At 35.2% G+C, this 23,999-nt stretch overlaps 1 protein-coding gene across 1 annotated transcript in view; it reads right to left on the bottom strand.

Moving 5' to 3' along the window:
- Nucleotides 1-23,999, bottom strand: part of RNGTT (RNA guanylyltransferase and 5'-phosphatase) — a 306,719-nt gene that overhangs the window by 259,990 nt on the left and 22,730 nt on the right. Inside the window, exons 5-8 of the mRNA XM_015069535.3 lie at nt 18,156-18,231; nt 16,645-16,885; nt 5,247-5,356; nt 3,941-4,042 (exon numbers count right to left, since the gene is read on the bottom strand). Coding sequence (XP_014925021.1) covers nt 3,941-4,042; nt 5,247-5,356; nt 16,645-16,885; nt 18,156-18,231 — 529 coding nt within the window. The remainder of the gene's footprint in view (nt 1-3,940; nt 4,043-5,246; nt 5,357-16,644; nt 16,886-18,155; nt 18,232-23,999) is intronic.

Raw genomic sequence — 23,999 nt, 5'->3', positions numbered from 1 at the left:
ATACTATTCTGAATACTCCGAATAGATATTCATTCAATATCTACTAGCATAATGCCTTGTTGATCACTGTTGATATAAAGGTACAAAAGACAGGCTTGCTCCCTAATCTTGTGAAGCTTACAATATAGTAGGAGATACAGAAGTAAAATAATTAGAAAGGAAAAAGTAACTTCTGATAATGAAAAGTGCTATGAAGAAAGAAATACTATGTTCTGACAGAAGGAGACATCTCATTTTTAAAAGTCTGATTTTAATGAAATGTAAGACACACAATTATTAAATCTTCTATCAAACAAAATGATTCCACCTATTTCTGAGACTGCAGTGGTTTAGTGTTTACCAATTTACCTATATAACACAAATTTCTCACTGTTTCATTTTTAAGGAATTCTGTATTTCTATCTATATTCTTTGGCTTTACAATAAGGAAATAGTCCCTATTCAACAATGTTTTAGAACTTACAACAGATTCCTGTCAAAACTGTCACTATTACCTCCAGGCCTTGTCCAGACCAATAAAAATTCCTAGGCATTACCTTTTATTGCTAACTCTATCCAGGTCTCATAGCACACTCAATTTCAGAGATCCTTCCATCTAAATACTGTTGCTAGATACAATAAATAAATAGCCAATAAACTAGGGAATAAGGATAATAAAAAGAGGTCCCTAACCCTATCATAACATGACCTTAAAAAATTTTACTGTTTATTTATTTTTGAGAGACAGAGCACAAGTAGGGAAGGGGCAGAGCGAGAGAAGGAGACAGAGAATCTGAAACAGGTTCCAAGCTCTGAGCTGTCAGCACAGAGCCCAAAGCGGGGCTCGAACTCATGAACCTAGGTGCCCTTTCACAACATGGCTTTAAATAAAGTGGGGTACCTAGCTGGCTCAGTGGGTAGAGCATGCGACTCTTAATCTAAAGGTCATAATCTCACTGTCAACCACAGTGGTGTAGAGACTACTTAAAAAAATAAAAAAATAAATAATAAATGAATACATAAAGTGGAGTCTAGGGCTCATGGCTATTGATCAGCTGTTCTAATTCCATGGGTTCCTAGACCATTCTACAGCCTCCGAGGTTCTTTTCACCCTATAAATCACAGAAAGTCCCTCCCCCATGCTATTGGCCTTAAATTCTACTGTGCCAAAGAAAGATTTTGCACTAGTCCAGAAAATATGTCACATAAATTTTTCCTCACAGATTAAAGCATCACAAGACAGAGTAGTTATTCAAAAAGATATTTAGAGGTTCTCCTTTTGTTTTTGGTGGAGCACAGGTCCATGAGAAATAAGATATTTCCATTATCAGTCAAAACATCTTAGCTCAAATTACTGTAGCGAATCATTTATAGGTCTGACAGCATTGAGACATGGGGAAAGGAGCATACAAATGCAGAGGAGGGAAAATAAATGTAGGATGGCTGAATACAAATGGCAAATTTTACAGACTTTGTTATTCTGCTCAAGGTTTGCCAAGATCACAGCCTGGATATTATGGAGAAGACAAGGTAGAAAGTAAAGAATATCCAGAATATGAAACTCATCAGATCAAAACTATGCCTCACTCCCAAATCCCTGGGGCCATTTTATAGTATCAAATCTGGAGAAATGCACCTCATCATTTTCACTCCTTCTCCACTCAGAGGTAGGAAGCTGTTACAAAGGTAACACTGTTACAATACTACATATCTATTAATAAACCCTAAGACATTGTTACATAGCTATTAAAAATATATATCAACAACTTAACTTCTGCTAATCCTTACTACCAATTTAATAGATTCCAAACTTATTCTAATCCAAAAAAATTAGATATAATTTTAACATTAAAAATAATCAGGGAATTTTTATTTATCCTTCAAAATTATACATCCATAAGGAGGAGGGCATGGAAGGGACGAATCATCCCAATTGTCTGTATCTGAATCTTTAGCTGTATCTATCCTTATAAATTTATCCTTGTAGAATGAACAGTCTTAGAAGCACACAAGGCAAACTTAAATTTACCATCTGATATCTCTATATTGCTTAAAATTTTACCATGTATTAATATTAATTTTTTAATTTACTTCATTTTTAAATTCAAAATAATATGAAAAAATGAACACACATATGCAAAACATACTTGTTATTTAACTATTTGGATTCACTACACTAAGCATTAATACAACTGCTTTATAACCAAAAAAAAAAAAAAAACCAAAATCAAGACCACAATGATGATAATGGTTATCTCTATGTGATAAAATCACTTAGTTTCTTCTTTTCACTTGTTATTTTCTGAACTTTGTTTAATGAGCCTGTGTTACTCATAAAATCCACCCCCCCAAAAAGCTAGAAAATGCAAGGTTGGAAGGAAAGATGGGTTTCCAACAAAGAAAGACAAATGAAAGGAAATATTTTGATATATTCCCTAATAAAATATGTATGTATATATATATATAATTACTAAAAAGCAAAGCATGTTGAAATAGTGTCATTATATTCACCTAACATTAAAATCAAGTTGTACCTGCCCCACTCCATATCTTCATAGATATCTCTTAAGGTCACCACAAGCACAATGTAGATGAAGATAACATGATCCAAAAGGTGTAACTGCCACCTTGACATTCAAAAGCTTCTTACAAAAATTAAGTGCAACCTAGATCATCTTCAAAATAACATTTAAAAATGAAAAGGTGAAAACAGCATCTCAGAGAAATATCTGCATCCCCATTTTAATTGCAGTATTATTCACAATAGTCAAGATATGGAAACAACCTAAATAACTATCAACAGATGAATAAAGATGTGCTATATAAATACAATGGACTATTATTCAGCCACAAGAAAGAAGGAAATTCGGCCATTTACAACAACAACGCAGATGGACCTTGAGGACATTGTGCTAAGTGAAATAAATCAGTCAGAGGAAGACAAATACTAGATGATAGCACTTACATGTGGAATCTGAAAAAAATCAAACTGATAGAAACAGAGACTAGAACGGTGGTTACCAGGAGCTGAGAAGGTAGAGGAAGTGAGGAAGTACTGGTCAAGGGTATAAAATTCCAGTTACAAGACAAATAAGTTCCAGGAATCTAATGTACACCATAGTGGTGACCATAAATAATACTGTATTATACACTTGAAAGTTGCTAAGACAACAGATCTTAAATATTCTCACCACAAAAGAGAAATGGTCATTATGTGAAGTGATGGAGATGTTAGCTAACAGTACTCATCTTGCAATCTATACATGTATCAAATCAACACATTCTACACCTTAAGCTTACATAATGTTATATGTCAATTATATCTCAATTAAACTGGAAAAAAAAAACCTAAACTATATATATGTTCTGTCAATTATTCTGAAATATTGTCTTTATTTTGAAAAAGTTAATAGGACTTCTATATTAACATCTGTTAAAATAATTACTTCAACTATCAAAACATTTGATGAAAAAATACATATTGCAATGCCATAAAAATAAGGATTACAAAATAGAAAAAGTTAAATATTACTAGGATCATAAAATTTATACTAATTAAAAGCATAAGAATATCAAACTGAAGATAAGCTTTGTTGTAAGACTGTAACACCCACAAGAGTGTATAAAAATCACAAAAAGTATTAGCAAAAATTAAGAGAAAAATATCCGAAGGAACAAAATAGAGAACAAAATATTCGAAGGAACAAAGTATCAGAAAGACTAGGTAATTTTTAGATTATAAACTGACAACACATCTGTTAATTTTAGAAGTGCTCAACAACCACATAACACAGGTGGTGGGCAGCAGACATGCCAAAAAGGACAATATCATCAAGAGAAAACACTCTCAAACTTAAATTTGGTATAGATTTATGTCAAACTAACAGAACTTGGGGGGCAGGGGGACCTGGCCGGCTCAGTAGGTGGAGTATGGAACGCTTGTTTTAGAAATCTAACTTACCGAGTACCATCTGCTTTCCAGCTTACTTTATATGGCTTCTGCTCCAAAAGTTTAATATTTTGCTTGTCCATGGAAACAGGCTGTGCTCCAGGGAATCCAGACCTTAAAGAAGAACATTTTATTACTATTATGGCTGGCATCCATACAAAGCAATACGTCCTAAACCAATCTCACATTAGTCACACACTTACCACAACATTCTCCCTATCATGAGATTAATGTCAACTGGAAAAATATCAGCTTTCCCAAGAATGCTAACAAAACATTATCTTCTAGACATTTTGGATGTGAGTTAACAAGATTCTAATTGCCACTACATACTATAACTATTGGGCTTTTTAAATATTAATATTCATGATCTAAAACTAAAGCAGGTATGTTTACAAGTTTACTTCAGGAAGAAGTTTCAATCTTGCTTGCCTTAATTATCGTACGTTATTCTAGACCTCATATTCCTCCATCATGACTCTGCCAACTTGGCATTAACTCTACAAGGCTGGCAAATTTCTGCTCAAAAGATGCCCAGAAGTGACAAAACAGGAGAAATATAGGTCAAGATTGAAGTACACTGGCAAGGGTTTAACACAACACTGAAATCATTATTACTTCATTTCATCTTTTAGTTAAAATTATTTCTGGGTAATTGATCTTAATATACCAGTCAAAAAGTTCTTTATATGAAGAATTTTTAACAATTAGCAATCCTGTTTCATCACGTTCCAGCTGTATTACAATTTTCTGCCACAGACAGCAATGATCAACAGAAATGACCATAGACAAGACCTGAGAGCAAAAGATTAGAACAATGAACTCTCTCCTGAATCTCCTCCCACGAAATGACTGATAGATATTTTCAGGTCATGGTGGGGGGCAGAACATATTTATATAAATATACTTATATACATAAAACTGATTCCCCCAGGTTTCTGATTACAGAAAAACTGGAAAATGTGGTACATTCAAGTGCCACCTATTCTCCCTTAATAAAATGATATGGTGATATAAACATTAATCAGCAATAGTAGAATCAAGCACACTAAAATACTGGATAGTGACAAAAGTAACTTTCTATTCTATTCAGAAGACATGTCTGAGTCATTCCATTTTGACTCAACTGTCTAGTAGTCTAATTTTGACTCAACTGTTCTTGAAAAAAATCTGATAAACTCTTGCTTGTTATCTTTTTAAGCACTCTGTGTAAACATTCAATCTTCAAGGAGCAAAGAAACTGTGCCAATGTTTGCATTAATGTTAAATGTTGCAGAGTAAGAGTAAGTTTTACTTAAAACTTTAAAATGGTTATTACCCTTCCCAGCCACAGAATTGATGACACTTCTGCTGTACCTCTCCTAACTTTGGTTGAGTTGTTACTTGAGTTACACCTTTAACAGTTACACCTTCCAGGAAAATAGCACCCTTAAGATAAAAAAAAAGGAAGAAGAAGAAAAATATTTTGTTAGAAGTGAAAATCTATTTCCAAAGTCAAGACTGAAAGATAGACTTGCTTATTTTTACATCTGAGCAAATATATGAAACAGAAATGGTCTGCTCCAGAAAGATCTATAAACTCCCCCTGGGATTCTACACTCACTTTCCTTAATCCAGCATATGCTTTTTAATGTACATATATAGCCCAGTGTCTATATCATATTTCAAAGTACTCAAATGGACATTACTCATTAATAACAGCAATAACAACTTACCTACCATTTACTCAGAGGTAGGCAAAGGATCTGACATTTTACAAACATTTTCTCTAATTCTTATAACAGCTATGAAAAGTAGATTACAGTGTATTTATATCACAAATGAGTAAATGAGACTGAATGCAATTTATTTGAGAGGTAAAAACAGAATTTGAACTCAGGTCTACACTATACCATTCACTAATAGCTCTCACTACGGACAGAAAGAGGAGCTATATCTCTGATGGAGTATGGATTTTAAGGGGATAAACACCCACGATATATATACCTTTGTAAACTAGAATAAGAGTGTAACAGTAGACAAAGTGGTAGAGTCTTCAGATATAAGAAAAACTATTACTCATCACTGAATTTTTAATTTAAATTCTTAAACTCACAACTACATAAAGTGTCTTATTGTACTTCATAGCAAGCATATTTTTAAAATATCACAGAAGTGAAGCAGATGGAGAATTTATATATGAAATAAATAAAGAACACTCCTGGAAATTTTAAAGACTAAAAATACAGTCTAGATTCATGTTACAATTACTTTCAGACCCATAAGAGGGCTGGCATCAGTCTCAAGAAAAATCCATAAAACAACTCTAGCTGTTAACGTAATTAAGGAATAAAAAATATGGTCTACAAGCTGCAATGATCAACCTTCTGGCAAAGATTTGGCAACTCGAGCCACTTGGAAAGGAAAAAAAAGAACACAGTATTTAGTCCATGTACGTCCCTGTCAAATCTGGAAGAGTCCTGAGTAATCCAGCAGACACTAGTCCTACTTTTTGCCCCTAATTCTGAATCACTTTTTATAGTTATCTTATATGTCATCAACTCTGTTTTCCATAATAAGCACACTTTAGAGATTTCAAGAGCCAAAGGATTAAAGAGTACCATTCCGCTCATATGACACCATCACCTCTTTTTACCTTCTGCTTTAGGACCATTCTACCATTAAATACAATAACTAAAGAATGAGGATAAGAACTAGGTTCACAAGGTATTTAGTGATTGAGATACTCAGATAACTGCAATATCCTTATAAAGCTATATCCTATATATACTCATTAAAAAGAGAAAGCATTCAGAGAGTTCAACATTCAGCACCATTATTCCAAAGGTACTAACAGCACAGGATTTTTTTTTAAGTTTTACATGAAAAAGGTTTACTCATGAGCATGTATTTCCTGAGGAATATTCAGAAATCAAGGATAATTTCTGAAAACCAAGGGCCAAAGTATCATAAATTATTCCTAAAAACATAAATATTCTTTTTTTGGCAAATAAAAAGGACCAAAACACAGAAATAGGATCAATATTCAACCAAATACTTTCCTAGAATATTACTAGGAAATATTTTAATAATTCTATGCAGCTGAACAAGCTAAATATTTTTTTTAAGTTTATTTATTCATTTTGAGAGAGTGAGAGAGCAGGGGAGGCGCAGAGGGAGAGAAAGAATCCAAAGCAGGCTCTGTCCTGCCAGCAAAGTACTGAATTGATATCTGGGATCATCTCTCTCTCTCTTTTTTTTTTTTTTTTTTAAGTTTATTTACCTTGAGAGACAGAGACAGAGTGAGTCGGGGAGGGTCAGAGTGAGAGAGGGAGACAGAGAATCCCAACCAAGCTCCACGCTGTCAGCACACAGCCTGACACAGGGCCCCAGCTCACAAACTGGGAGATCAAGACCTCAGCCAAGATCAAGAGCCAGACACTTAACCAACTGGGCCACCCAGGCACCCCAAGCTAAATATTGTTTTTAATTTAAAAGAATAAATATTGAGCCTCAGTACATACTTAACAACTATTAAGCTTGTTTATAAAAGATATGTCCAACCATCTAGCAAATGCCTCTCATTCATTTATGTTTCTTCTTCCTTAATCTTTCCTACAATGTCTCAATTTCTTTTTTACTGTCTTCCCCTACTTTCTTCTGCAATAATAATTAATCAGAAAATGGTAGAAATATGTCCATTAAAAACAGTAAGGCTGATGCACTTTATACACAATAATATTTAGTAACTTTTTAGCTTAATTTGCTGTTTTGACTGTCATTACAAGTTTCCTCTGACAGAAATATATTATTTAAAATTATGTAATAATTTCAAAAAGGATCACTAAATCTAAACAGCAATGTCTTAAGTCTGGAACTATTTTCAAACATACTATAATTGAGATTCAAAGTCAATGACATTTACTTTCACTTTTTAACAAACTACCATTTCAGTTTGTGGGAATAAAGAAATATCAAAAGTGAAAAGAAGATAATGTATGCTTAAGACGAAAGAAGTGTATTTCATAAACAGAGTCTGCCAGACTTAAAATGGAAATTCATATGGCTATCACAAAAAGGAAAAAAGGAATCAATGATCAGTCAGAGGGAAATTGAGGAAAGTTTTACAGAAGATGGGGTCAAATTATATGTAAGAAGTGAGTGTTATCTGTGTGTGTGTGTGTGTGTGTGTGTGTGCGCGTGAAGGAATGAGTAAGCAAGTATGTGTGTAATGTGTAACAAGGATATTTTAGTAATGAAGAAAAGGCACTAACAGTTTTATTCAAAGAGATGATCCCAGGGCCACCTGGGTGGCTCAGTCTGTTAAGCATCCGACTCTTGGTCTTGGCTCAGATCATGATCTCCAAGTTTCCTGAGTCCGAGCCCCATGTGAGGAGCCTGTGGGATTCTCTGTCTCCCTCTCTGGCTCCCCCACTCACGCTGTCTCTGTCCCTCTCAAAATAGATAAACTTCAAACAGAGAGAGTGAGAGAGAGACATGATCCCAGCCATCAATTCAAAGAAGCAAACAACATAACTATAGGTCATACTCTTCCAAATCAATACAAGCATGTATTCAAAAGATGAACAAAGGTGTCAGGAATGTGAGGGCCACGTACAGGACATGCGTGACTATTAAAAACCCTAAAGTCACTATCGGAATTCACTACAATGAGTCCATCACTTCAAACCATAGTCATATCAATATGAGTCAGGAAAGGGGAACTCCAACAAAAATAAAGTGTCAAACCAAAATAAGTTCACTGTGTTGAGATGTGAACCATAAAAATTAGTCACTCTTGGATTGCTTCTGTTAACTATCTTCAACTCAGATTGAAATAACAGGAAAACGAAAGTTTTCCAACCATTGATTTGCCAATTATTTACATCTACATTTCTCATGACTGTCACCAATACTTTGACATCACCCAAAATCAACTCTCCAGTCATCTTTCCTCTCTGATGGTCCTGTCCTCACTGCTTTGGAGCTCCTTCTCCTTGGTTAATCTTATCACTAATTACCTTCCCAAAGAGTTCCAATATAATCCCTAGAATCTCTTTTTCATAAATAACCTATAACCTCAACCTTTTTCATGAACACCTCGTCCCCTATGTCTTAACTAAGAGCTAATTCTCCACCAAGAAGACCACTTCTCTCTTAAATAAAAGCACTCATTTTCCCACTGCCCAAGTCCCATAGGGATAGTGTAAAGCATTCACCTATATCCTCACTTGTTCTCCTTGCCTCTCAATTAGACTTAAATCCATTCAGCTGTATCACTCAACTGCGGTAGAGCAGACATCCACTGTAGTTGGTGGCACAACAACTGCTCTCTCATCCACAAAGACAGGACCCTAACAGCCATGTTACATGACATTACAAGATAACATCCCACTCCAGCCAAAGTTGATGGGAGCATGAGCAAACCACTAACTCAGTCTGAATCCATTAGATTCTCTCTTCTGGTAACCTGGAATTGGGATTCAAAAGTCTCTGCATGTGGCTAAAATTACAACATGTAAGCTCAGAAGATACAGGACAGTTATAATCTCCCAGGTAAAAAAGGAATCACAAAGAGCCAGTCTCAAAAGACAAAGCTAGTGAAATATATGACACAAAAGGAAAGAAACAGAAATAGAAAAAAAGCAAAGATGAGAAAATAAGAACAAAGAGCAGAAACTAAGTTCTAAATAGCTTTCCAGGTCCAGGCTCCAGTCCCTTCCTGAGATCTGGCTTTGAGTCCTACCCATTCACTCATAGTAATTTCTTCTTCCTATTGAAGCTAGTTTGAGTTAATTTCTGATACTTGCAACCAAAGAGTCTAAAGTAGTAAAACACTCTATTCTTCGTGTACTGACATCCAGTCATTTCTCCATGTTCATCAAAAACAGTATTTCTCACTGCACTAACTTCTATCATTACATTGGTAACATCAACATCCATTAGATAATCTTTACCCATCAAACAACCTAGGCTTCACAGTTCAGTAATTTCATTTGCAATGACCATCATCTTTGCATAACTTGAACAACATGCTCCATGGCCACACCATCATCATTCCATACTGCTCTACCTTTCCATTCATCAATTCAACTCACACTAATTGAGTATGCACAACATCCTAAAGCCAACATGCCATTCTTTGACCTTTTTCATTGAATAGCTTAACTCTTTTACCCTAACTATGCTCACTGTTCAATTTCACCAAGACTAACAGTCCCTTCACCTCTCCCTCTTCTCAGTGTAACAGCCCCCAGCCTTACCTTACTTCCTATTCAGCTAGACTCTATGGCTGATAACTTCAATTCTTCTATGCCTGATATCCTCAGTACTCCTCAACCTTTTGTCCTTCCATCACACCCATACTAAATATACCCAACCTTGTATCAACCTACCATTAATCTTCTCTACTCCCACCCACAGACAGCTGAAATTCACAGAGGAAAAAAATCACAGTCTCAGTGCTATGGATGAGATTTCCCTCCTCTTGTGGAAGACCTATTTCTCCATCTGCTTTTGAACTCCATTCCCTTTCATTTCCTCAGACATTGCTGTATCATTTATTCCCTAAATTATTTTCAAGGTCATTGACTCCACAGCTGCTTATCCACAAGCAATAAATATGCTGGAATTTATTCCATACTAAACAGCCTTTCTGATTCTATCTGCATTAAGCAGTCACCCTTCCTCTCCCTTTCTGATCATAACTAAACTACGTGAATGAACAGCCTGTACTAGTGTGCAGAAAAAGGCCAATACACCAAGTCTGCTTACAAGGTTGGTGCCTGGGAACAAGATTCTCAGAGTGCTCTTAGTCAACTGATAAGGGTGATTCACCATGCCTAGACTATCCGTACGAACAATAGGGCTTATGCTGAACAAACACTTTCCTTCTGGGATTGTGTAACTTTTGGTACACACATAGGCTGCCTACGTGACCAGCCATTACTAAAAACTTGGGCACTAGGGCTCTAGTGAGCTCTAATAAGCTTCCCCAGGCAGAAACATCAGACATGTTGTTGCATCTTCACTGCTGCTGGGAAAGTAAGCTCTGTACAACCTCTCATGGGAAGAAGAGAGCATAAGAAAGCCTACATATGGAATCCACCAGACTCCACTTGTCTTTTTCCCTTATGATACAGTTGTATATGCTTGGAATATCACTATAATAAACCTTGGCTGTGACTACAACTATATGCTGAGTCCTAGTAAATCTCCAAAAGTGGGGGTGGTATTGAGGACCCCTAACACAATTCTATCTCCATTTTCTCACCTCCCATCAGCTTCTTAAAATCATTAATCTGACCTGTCCCAACTGCATATTACAGAAAATAATCCTCATATTTGTCCCCTCTGTAACATTTCATACTATCAAGTCACTCATATCACTACCTAACTCTAAACTATTTTTCATATTTCTTTGTCCTCCTGTGCTACATCCAGGAAGAATTTCCTAGATAAATCTTCCAGCTTGATAATTTCCTCTACAGCTAACTTCATTCTGCTATCCAACCCACCTGCGGGGTTGTTAGGTTGGTTTTGTGTTTTGTTTTGTTTTGCTTTAGTTTTAGTTTATGTGTTTATTTTTGAGAAAGAAAGAGCAAGCGGTGGAGGAGCAGAAAGAGAAGGAGAGAGGGAAAGAATCCCAAGCAGGCCCTGCAATGTCAGTGCAAGTCCCAACATGGGGCTCGAACCCATGAACCATGAGGTCATGATCTGAGCCGAAATCAAGAGTCCAACACTTAACCTACTGAGCCACCCAGGTGCCCAGGGATGGGGGTTAATTATCATTTCCAACGTCTCTAATTGGTTCTTTTTCCTAATAGTCGGTCATTATTTTATAGATTGATATCTTCTCTCATCTTGCAAACAAATGTTCTGTTCGCTTTTTATAAACTGCTCCCTCTGGTATTACCTAAAAAGAATGAAGTAGTTAAAAATGTACTAAGAAAAGATATCCAGAGGTGCCTGAGTGGATCAGTTGGTTATGCGTCCAACTCTTAACTTCAGCTCAGGTCATGATCTCACAGTTGGTGAGTTCAGGCTCCACATTGACAGCACGGAATCTGCTTGGGATCCTCTCCCTTTCTTTCTGCCCCTCTCCCACTCGTGCTCTCTTTCTCCCTCTCTCAAAATAATAAAGAATCTTAAAAAAAAAAAAAGACATCCAAGTTTTTAAAAAAGCTGCAGAAAAATACATTTACATTACAAGAGGGTGGAGAGCATAGGGCCAAAACTCAACATATGTATATATAAATACATAGGACAATAAGTATTTAGAAGGATAATCAAAAAGTAGAGAACAGTTGGGAGTGGGAGTGAAAAGACCTTCACTTTTTACTCTATACATTTCTAGATGTTTGTATTTTTATTTTTTTTAAAAAAATTGATCTTTATGCCATTTGTGTACACTTTTAAGCTAGGGAAGTAAATGGGAAGAAATTCTTCTAAGATGACAAAATGCCAGTGGTAAGACAAAGGCTGAAGAGTTTTAAGTTGTTTTTTGAGTTTTCAAATTTTCTTTAATGTAAGTATACTACTTTTAATAAGTAAAAAATATATTTAACAATTTTAGAATTTATGAGTATGATTTGAAAAGAGGGGGAAAAAACTACCTAAGTGCTTTGAAATCAAAGCTACCCGTTTTCTCCAAAACAAGAGAAGGGAAGATTTCTGTTTTTGGCAATGGCAGACTAGCTTATTGAGATCAATTCTGCAGCCATGAGAAAAAGCTAGATAAAATGTTAAAATCACCTGTTTGAAGACCCTGGAGAATCACAAAGGCAGTAAGAGCTTGACAGGCCAAGAACTCAGAAGGAAAGGAACCCAGAGAGGTGAGCTAGACATCTGGTATAGAATTTCCTCTACAGGCACTGTTTTCAAAATGGTACCTGGGAAGCTAAACACAGCTTTCAAGAATATCACAGGAATGGGAAAATAAAAACTGGAGTTCCAGGCCCCTGAGGGAGGAAAGCTCCTGGTTATTTCTCCAGGCTTTCAGTTAGGATCCCCAAAGGTCTATACTCTAAGAATTCAGTTGCATCAAAAAGAGACCGGCCCCCCAAAACTAAAGACTAGTTTCTAAATAATTCAATCCTGACTGAGTTAAGATGCCCTATTCCTAACGCTGTGTAGCAACAAAAGTAAATGTTCTCTGAAGAAAACATTTTATTCTCAAATTATTTCTACAATTTCTCAGACCTAATGTCTAATGATCACAAATATGCAGGTATGCCAAAAAAGAAACAACAGACTAGAAGTCAAAAGGACATGAGAAGAAAAACTAAAAAAGACCTAGAAGAGAGCTACATCAATTAGTCATCTGACAAGGTTTTAAAATAACTGGAATTAATAAATTCAAAAAACTAAATGATAAGATGAAGAATTCCAACAGAGAAACTGAAAACTGTTTTAAAACTCAAATGAAAATTCCAAAAGTGAAAGTAAAATAACTGAAATTATATACTCAATGGATGGATTTAACATCAGCTTATAGCTACAGAGGCATTAGTACACTGGAAGATAGGTCAGAAGAGAATATCCAGTTTGAAAACTGAAAAAAAAAAAAGTGGAAAATATAGAAAAGAACATAAGAAACAGTAGGAGAAGTGGGGGGAAAAGCCTACTGGGTGAGTCTCAGAAGGAAAAGGGAAAAAGAATGGATCTGAACCATATTTGAAGATATAATGCCTGAGAATTGTCTAAAACTAACAATAACAACAACAAATCCAACAGTAGATTCAAGAATCACTATAAATAGAAGGCAGGATAAATACACAAAGAAAACTCCAAGTAGAAATATCATAGTAAAAGTGTTGAAAATCAAAAACAAAAGAAATTAGCTTCAGAGAAGCAACTTCTTTTTTTTAAACAATTTTTTTAATGCTTATTTATTTTTGAAAGAGAGAGAGACAGAGCATGAGCTGGGGAGGGGCAGAGAGAGAGGGAGACACAGAATCTAAAGCAGGCTCTAGGCTCTGAGCTGTCAGCACAGAGCCCACTGCAGGGCTGGAACTCACGGACCACGAACGAGATCATGACCTGAGCCAAAGTCAAACCGAATGAACCACCCAGGCACCCCAAGAAGCAACTTCTTAATAGAAATGCATTATGGAGTATCTTCAAAGTGCCAATCCAAAATTCTACACTGAGAACAAACATTCTTCAAAATGACAACAAGAAAAGACATTCTTACGTAAATACTGGATGTGTTGCACAGACCCACATTAAAGAAAATACTAAAGGGAACTCTTCAGTTAGAAGAAAAACTATCCAAATGGAACCATAAAAATATATGAAAGAAAGAAGAACACAAGAAAGGATAAATATGTATATTTAGATAATTATATCTAATAAACATTCACTGTACAAAATGATGATGAGGATGATGCCTTATGGGGTTTAAAATGCATGTTGAATTAAGATACACAACACCAAAAAGACAGGAAGAGGTAAACGGAATCAAAGATTCTTGCATTGTTTAAAAAGTGGCAAAAGTACTAATATATACCAGACTTTAACAAGTCCAAGACAGATACTGAAATATTTTTTCTTTTTTAATGCTTATTTATTATTGAGAGACAGAGAGAGACAGAGCATGAGCATGGAGTGGCAGAGAGAGGAGGAGACACAGAATCTGAAGCAGGCTCCAGGCTCTGAGCTGTCGGCACAGAGCCCAACGCGGGGCTCGAACCCACAAACCAGGAGATCATGACCTGAGTCGAAGTCAGACGTTTAACCTACTGAGCCACCCAGGTGCCCCCAGATACTGAAATCTTGAAAAACTACTAAAATAACAGTAAAAGAATGTATAACTACCAAGCAATGGGTTGGGGTGATATAAAAACAATTAAGCATAAAGAAGACAAGAAAGAAAAATAAAAAGAACATACCATAAGTGGGAGGTTGGGAGGGGAGACTGCTAAGTTTTAAATCTAATTACATCAGTAAAATAAATGTGTATGGACCAAATACTCCAATAAGGCAAAAACTGTTCACTGGATAAATAAAAGCCAACAACACAATGCTTATAAAAGACATACCTTAAATAAAAGATAATGTTTGAAAGCAAAAGGATAGAAACAAAGATAATCCATATGAACACTATCCAAAAGAATGTTTGTGCAATCAATCATACTAACATTAGATATTTCCAATGCTAAAAGTGAAGACACTGGGAAAATACAATAATCCTTTACACATATTTGTATAAACTAAATATCACTCCAAATACATAAAGCAAAACTTGACAGAACTAGAAAGAGAAATAGGTAAATCCACAATCATAGTAGGGAAACAAGATTTAGGATTTTATTTTAAATGTTATTTATTTTCCTGAAAGAAACGTGCCCATCTTGGCTATGTTTCTCTTAGTGCTGCTGAAGCTCACTTGGAACTATACACATTTAATAATACTTGATATTATAAAATAATTGTCATTTTTAAAGGCCCCTGCTTCTGGGGGGGAAAAAAAGGAACCTGCAAACTTTAGTATATTTTGCAAAATATTAACTCTTTTCTTTAAACTCTTTTATACAAGTACTATATTGTAATTAAAAAACACATTAAGCACATATATGTTCATATTTAATGTTGTTCTTAAAAATATAGTTGAACAAAAAATGATACTAAAAGAAAGTAATCATCTATGCTATGTTATGCTATTAGCCCTTCTTTAGAATGTGATTCTTATTTTTCTAAGTATGTGATTCATTAACCAATGAGTTATACTAACAGAATAAGTTGGGTTTTTTTTAATTACTTCTATGTTTCAAAGCAATGAACACTTTTCAGTGGCCTCAAAGTCTTGAAGTTTGAAATATGTAAGTACATATTAAAACAATGTTTTTCAAAGAGGGACTTTGTCTTAAAACTCCAAATGACTATATTATATGATTTACATAAAATCCTTGCCTGTGAATCATTGCCTACTAATGACTTGTAGACTTTTACTGCTCAACTATGATATCCCACGTTCCTTAATCATTAACTTCATTAAATTTAATTATCTCCACACTGTCCCTTTGGACTATACCATATACTTGGGTATGCACAACCAGTACTCTCCTTTTCAGCGTCTCTCCTGAACCCCCAAGAAAAGAGAACTCCTAATGGTTTTGTTTGGCCTTTTAATGGGAGTTGTGCATAGAATCAAGAAGATTAATGGGAGTTGTCCACAGAAGAGTCTTCTCAGTTCAACTTTACAGAAAATATGAAAGTATCACCCATGAGGAGGAGCAGAATTTATATGTAAAGGTATTTTAACTACGTGACAATTTTGTAGATTAGCAAAAATTTTCCTATGTAGTCGGAATCTCCCAATACTTTGCAAAAAAAAAAAAGAAAAAGATAGTAAATTCTCAATCTAACATGTAAGAGTTCTTTGGGGGATGGGCTAAATGAGTGATGGGCATTAAGGAAGGTACTTGTTGGGATGAGCACTGGGTGTTATATGTAAGTGAGAAATCACTAAATTCTACTCCTGAAACCACTATTATGCTATATGTTAATTTGATTTAAATAAAATTTAAAAAAAAAAAAGAGTTCTTTAGTTTACCTAAGAAACAAAAACAAGATGAACTTAAACTTTTCCCATAGAAAAGGGAGACTCATGGCTATCAAGTATCTTTAGAAACAGCCAGAATGAAATAACCTTATAAATCCAGCTAAACAAACACATAAATCTCAATAAACCTGCAGAAGAAAAAAGTAAAGACTGTAATATTTTTAAACATTACCAGTTTTAACCGTTCTTTTCTCCTTTTGCCGAAGGAGGCACTTGACCCAGGTTCTGATTCCTTTTTTCCATCTTCATCCTCATCTTCATCTTCATCATCCTCAAAACACCAATCAGGCAATAGAGGTGGGGGTGGTGCTTCCTCTATATCACCATAGCGACGAAAAAGTTCTTTCAAGTAATCGCCCTTATAAATTCCTGGTGGTCTGGCTTGAGCAAAAGTAGCAACTGCTGCTTCAATGCTATGAAAACAAACACCACGGAGTCTCCTCACTACTCTTCGTTTCTGCAGATTTATCAAAACTCACTCTTTCTATTTCATATACCAAATGAAGTATAATACATTTATTAAATTGACAAATCACAGTCCCCACTCCCAAGGCATTCAATCTATTAAGGGACAAATTCCTTCTGAAATAGATTTAATATAAGATACATTGATAATTCCTAAAACCTAGAGGTAAGCTGCAATGAGTATATAGAAGAGATCTGGGTAAAGTCTGTGAAAAATTTTAAATAAAGCGTTGAAGGTTGAGGTCTGACTCTAAGGGAAATCAAAGAAATGTGAATAGCCATATGAATAAAAGTAAAAGTCTGCTAGCTTTTAAGAACTTTCAACAGACCCAGGTAACAAGAGCAAAGGTCATCACACAGAGGCTAAGCATAGGTCAGGGCTGACACAGGAGCCTGGGGTTATTGTGAAAAGCACCTGAAAGCCCAGAAAGTCAAAGCCAGAAGATATGCAGCTGAGAACATATAAACAGGGAAATATACCATCACATGTGTACTTCAGCTGATTATATTCAGAGAAGGACCTACTATGTGAAAGGCTTTATAAGCAAAAATGATGACACTCAATCAGTAAACAAGAAAGTTCAGGGAGTAATATTCCATATCCCTGAGGAATTTCAGGCAACAAAGGTTCTAATCTCTCAGGATCACTTCAATAAAGGCATGCTTCAAAGAAAGTAACTCTGTCTCAAAAATACTTCCTCCACATACCATTCTAAGTTTTTCCTAATATTCTACAGCTATTTTAAAAAGGTATTACTAAAAAAAAAACGAATAAGAGATGCCTAGCTGGCTCCATCCAAACAGCATTTGACTCTTGACAGAGTCGTGAATTTCGAGCGGCACTTTGGGCACAGAGCTTACTTTAAAAAAAAAAAGAACAGAACAGTAACAACAGTAGTAACTTCCAAAGGTGAATGTAAACAAAATATTGAAGAAAAAAAAAAGTATCTCTGATAATTCTGGAGTATGTGAAAAAATCTGGAAAAGAAAATACATAGTATATAAAAATCCATAAGCACTCAACTAAAATGCTACTTAGTACAAAACACCAGGTAATAAATGGTATTCTAAAGATTAACCAAGTCTAAAATGAAAACCACTTCAAATTTTTAGTCATGACTTCACCAAAAATTTAGCAATATAAAATGTTAAAACTAAAAAATTAATACACTTTTTATCAATTACCAGTCTTCTGCCATTATAATAAGAAACAAATACCTCCAATCCATTTTCTCCACCAAAAAGGCACATATGAGGAAACCAGTGCGATTGAAACCATGGGTACAATGAACACCTAGAAAATAAAGTAGCCTTGATTTAAAATGATCACTTCAGAAACCACATCTTAAAATTCCAACCTGCAATCAAAACATTTTAATGATTTTATAAAATTACATTTTTAAAAACCTGGCTCTCTCTTATTAGTAGTAACTTGTCAATTTAACTTGCTTAGAATCTAATTTAAAGCACTAGCTAGAAGTTTAGTATATATTGGTTACAAATTATCTCTAAGATCTAAAGATTTCTCTTAAAACTAAATGATTCCAAGCACTCTAAATAAGAAGACTGGGTTTTTGTTTTTGTTTTTTTAATTTTAGTGAGAGAGGGGAGAAAGAGGGAGAGAAAGGGGGAGAGAGGGAGGGAGAGAAGGAGGGAGGGGGAGAGAGAGAAGGAGGGAGGGAGAGGGAGAGGGGGAGAGGGGGAGAGGGGGAGAGGGAGAGGTGGGAGAGGGAGAGGGAGGAGAGGGAGAGGGAGAGAGGGAGAGGGAAGAGAGGGAGAGAGAGAGAGAAAATCCTAAGCAGGTTCCACACTCAGTGCAGAGCCCCATGTGTGGCTCAATCCCGTGACCCTGGGATCATGACCTGAGCCTAAATCAAGGACCAAACATTCAACTGACTGAGCCACCCAGGCACCCAAGAAGGTATTTTTATCAAACACACAACTCTAAAGGATGGACGTGCGCGCGTACAGAAAACATTTGACTAATGGATAGTAAGTATTATAAAAATAAAACTACTTTGAAGTTCTCTTAGAAACCAAATGATAGCATCTTTACATTACCTTACAAGATTTAAAATAAATTTTCAGAAAAACCTGAGAAAAAGGAATTTATTTTTCAGGATATTTTCAAGATTAGTGTGATCCTACCTCTACATTCCAAAAAGCTGCAAATGAGCTTCATAAATTCCAAATATGACTGCATTTTTTTTTAAGTTTATTTATTTACTTTGAGAGAGACAGACACCGCACCAGTCGGGGAGCAGCAGAGAGAAAGGGAGGGAGGGAGGGGGAAGAGGAGAGGGGAGAGAGAAAGAGAGAGAAAGGGAGAGAGAGGGAGAGAGAATATCCCAAGCAGGCTCCATGCTGCCAGCACACAGCCGGATGCGGGACTTGAACCCATGATGCCGCAAGATCATAAGCCGAAATCAAAAGTTGGACACTGAACCAACTTAGCCACCAAGGCGCCCCCTGACTGCATTTTTAAATTATTTTAACTATTTTGAAAAGGCAATTAAAACAGCTTGGTGGACACTACTAACATAACATTACTTCCAGATTAACTCACTTTTCTTGCAAACCTCAAAAATGAAGCCTGTCCTGTTATCTCTGTTTAATGGAAGGATATCCTGACATTTAAGACTATACCTTCTTAACAAACTACTCTTCTCTTTGTATATAAAGCATCCTGATAGAGGGTAACCAAAATCAAATACAGAAATAAACTAAAAGTTAGAATTACAAAACTTCTGGAAGAAAATATGGGAGAAAACCTTTGCAACTTTAATGTAAGAATTCTTAGACAAAACATGAAATAAAAGGAAGTATTGACAAATTGGACTACTTCATGATGGCAAATGTTTGCTCTTTGAAAGATGTCATTAAAAAAATAAAAACACCAGCCACAGAATATATTCAAGTTACATATATTTGATAAAGGACTTATATCCAAAATACGTGAAGAACTCTTACAATTCAATAAGACAAGCGCCCTAATATTTTTTAAACTGGGCAAGAGATTTAAATAGATGTTTTACAAAATGATATGTGTAAATGGTCAAGAAGTACAAGAAATTAATTTTCATGAAAATGCAAACTAAAACCACAATGTAATTGAAAATACTGACCATATCAAATGTAAGTGAGGATGTACAGTAACTAAAACCCTCATGCACTGCTGGTAGGAATGTAAAATCCTTTACATCCTTTAGAGATCACTTTAGAGAACAGTTTAGCAGTTTCTTAAAAAGTTAAACATACACCTAAATCAAATGAACAAGACATTCTATTCCTGGTTATTTACCAAAGTAAAATAAAAATCTATGTGCAAAGACACATATAAAGATGAATGTCCACAGCAACTTTATTTATAATGGGCCAAAAACTGTAAACATCCCAAATGTCAATTATCAGGTGAAAGGATAAACATGTAGTATGTCCATGCAATAACTACTACTCAGCCATAAAATGAATTAGTAATAAATGCAATGAGGATGATTTCAAAATCTTTATGCTGTGTGAAAGCAGCAGAAAACAAAAAAGTATGTATACAAATTTCATTTACATAAAATTCTAAAATATGCAACAATTTGTATGGAATTATAAATATGGAATATTGTATGGAATAATTATGGCCAAAGCAACCCTGAAGAAAAATAACAAAACTGGAGGTATTGCACTTCCTGATTTCAAACTATACTACAAAACAGCAGTGATAAAAACAGTATGTACTGGCATAAAAAGAGACATATAAGCCAACAGAACATAACAGGTAACCTAGAATTCAACTTCGGCATATACGGTCAACTAATATTCGACAAGGGAAGCCAGAACACTCAATAGGGAAATGACAGTCTATTCAACAAATGGTGTTCATGCAGAACAATAAAACCAGACCCCTATCTGACACCAGTCACAAAAATTAACTCCAAATGGATCAAAGACTTAAACATCAGACCCAACGCCATAAAACTCATAGAAGAAAACGTAGGGAAGAAACTACTCAACATTGGTCTTGCCAATGATTTTTTGGATATGACACGAAAACCACAATTAACCAAAGCAAATGGAACTACATCAAACTTAAAAGTTTCTGCACAAAAGAAAGAAACAATAAAATGAAACGGCAACCTACAGAATGAGAAAGAAATTTTGCAAACCATACATCAGATAACAGACTAATATCTAAAATATATAAAGAACTCATATAACTCATTAACAAAAAAACAAGCCAATTAAAAAATGGGCATAGGATCTGAATAGACATTTTTCTACAGACATTCAAACGGCCAAGAGGTATATGAAAAGATGCTTAACATCGATAATCATCAGGGAAATGCCAATCAAAACCACAATGATGTTATCACCTCACACCTTTTAAATGGCTATCAAGAAAACAAGAGTAAGTAAGTATTGGCAAGGGTGTGAGGAAAGGGGGACCCCTCACACACTGTTGGTGGGAATATACATTGGTTCAAAGACTATGGAAAACATTATGGAGGTTCTCCAAGAAATTAAATATAGATCTACCATATAATCCAGCAATTCCACTTCTGGGCATATACCTAAAGAAAATGAAAATAGGATATTGAAGAGATATACGCACTTCCATGTTTATTGCATCATTATTCACAATAGCCAAGATATGGAACAATGTAAGTGCCCATCAACAGATGAATGTATGAATAAAGAAGATGTGGGGTGTGTGGGTGGGTGTGAATGAAATATTTCCATTTCCAACAATAGAGATGGACTTGAGTATATTGTGCTAACAAGTGAGGTAAGTCAGACAGTAAAAGACAAGTATCATACAATATTACTTATATGTGAAATCTAAAAAAGCCAGACTTATAAAAATAGAGAGTAAAACAGTGGTTACCAGAAAATGGGGGGTGAGGGGGGGTGATACAGGACAGGGTTATTTAAGGATACAAACTTGCAATGAGTAGCAAATAAGACCTGGAGATCTAATGCACAGTATAGTGAATACAGACAATACCATATTATGACCATCAAACTTGCAAAGAAACTACAATTTAAATTATTCCAACCACTAAAAAGAAAAAATAATTACATAATGTGATAGAGGTGTTAGTTATTGTTACAATGGCAATCACATTACAATGTATAAATACATCAAATTAACACATTACAAACCTTAAATTTACACAATGTCATATGTCGAATATATTTCAATTAAAACAAATTCTAAAAAATACAACCTATAATTATAGAAAATAGAAAGAGATTTTCTAATCTACAACTAAGAGTTGTAGAGAGGACGGACACAAATGTGCTGAACCTTGACTGTAGGTTCATGGGTATCTACACCACTAAATTGTACATGCAGTTTACTAAAAACCTCAATAATGTTGATTGTTTTTAAAACTAGATGTTGAAGTGAGATGCTGATATAAGTCTGCAATTGGCATTAATTACATATTCTAAATATTAATGTTCATCAATATGGCCTTGTTTTCAGCAATTGACTCTATCAAAAATGTTGTAACTTTAATACGTTTCTAAAGGTATACCAATAAAGTATCATTTTCATGTCATTTCTGTAACAGGGTAAGAGTTCTTTCCAAAAGAAGGTTTTTGCTACTTAAAAAAAAAAAATTAAAAACCCGTATCTTAGAGTTACCACCAACTAAACCAAATCACCTATTTCTACATTCATAGTAAATAATCATTAAAATTTAAAATAAAAACCTTAGCCAATGAACAACACTCAACTAACAAGGATACAAAGGAACTGCAGACAGGAGCAATCCGTGCAAATAAAAATATATATGAATCAAAACACTACATATGGTTAACTATAAATGAATCAGAATGGCTAAAACATGGAAAATAAGAAAGTAATACCAAATGCAGTTGGAGACAATGAAAGGGTCAACATTCTGAAGAAACTTGTGTACCATACTAGAGATTATAAGGGCAATGGAGAGATGGAGAGATACTAAAATTTTTTAAGCATGGCAATAAAATTATCATGTTTTAGAAAACACTCTCCAATGGCAGCTCAACAGAAGGGCAACAATGAAAGCAAGAACAAAACTAAAGAAGCCATCTCAGTAATTTATGTGAGAGATAAGGGTCTAAACAACAAGGGTCATGGTGATGGGGATAATGAGAGAAGGTAGACTGAAGAGACATTTAAAGCAGAACCTCCAGGGGCACCTGGATGGCTCAGTCAGTTGAGTGTCTGACTTCAGCTCAGGTCATGAGTTCAAGCCCCGCACTGGGCTCTGTGCTGACAGCTCAGAGCCTGGAGCCTGCTTTGGATTCTGTGCCTCCCTCTCTCTACCCTTTCCCCATTCATGCTCTGTCTCTCTCTGTCTCTCAAAGATGAATAAACATTAAAAAAAAATTTTAATAAAAAATAAAAGCTTTAAAATAAAACGGCATAACCTCCAATCTGAGGGGTGAATGACAATCAACACAGAGAAAAGATGTAAAAGGAGTCTCTGGTTTGTGACATGGGTGACTAATTGGGCAGTGGTACCAGTGACTAGGTTAGAACAAGGCAATGAGTACAGCTGGTGGTGAGGAGTTTAAGGTCCTTTTGGGACCTACAAGTATTTGGAAATGATGGCAAAGAGCTTCGCAGAGAAGTGTGGCTAGAATTACAGATTAAAGAATAACCAATAAACCAATAATCGATAATCAATAGTCAACTATGGAAGGGGTCTATGGTATAGATAAGATCACTAAGAATGGGTATGTAAAATAAGAGAAGAAAATTAATGAGATCTGAGGAAAACCAACCTTTCAAGAATAAGTAAGGGGGGAAATCTACTTTAAAAAAAAAAAGACTAAGAATAAACCATCACAGGGTCAAGAAAACAAAAAGAACATGGGGTCATATTCAACAAAAAAAGAGGAAGTTTCAAGACATGTGTCCAACTGTGTAAATGCCACATAATGATAAGAACTAATAATCACTATTTGACTAAGAGTGCATTGGGGGGACTCCACATTGCAATGGCATGAATGGGAAAATATGGATTCAAATCAATCTTTCAAAAAATCAGCTGGGAAGTGGAAGGGGAAGGGTTTTCT

Source organism: Acinonyx jubatus, chromosome B2 (genome assembly GCF_027475565.1).
Source record: "Acinonyx jubatus isolate Ajub_Pintada_27869175 chromosome B2, VMU_Ajub_asm_v1.0, whole genome shotgun sequence".
Lineage (NCBI taxonomy): Eukaryota > Metazoa > Chordata > Mammalia > Carnivora > Felidae > Acinonyx > Acinonyx jubatus.
This window is presented reverse-complemented; position numbering and strand designations above follow the sequence as displayed.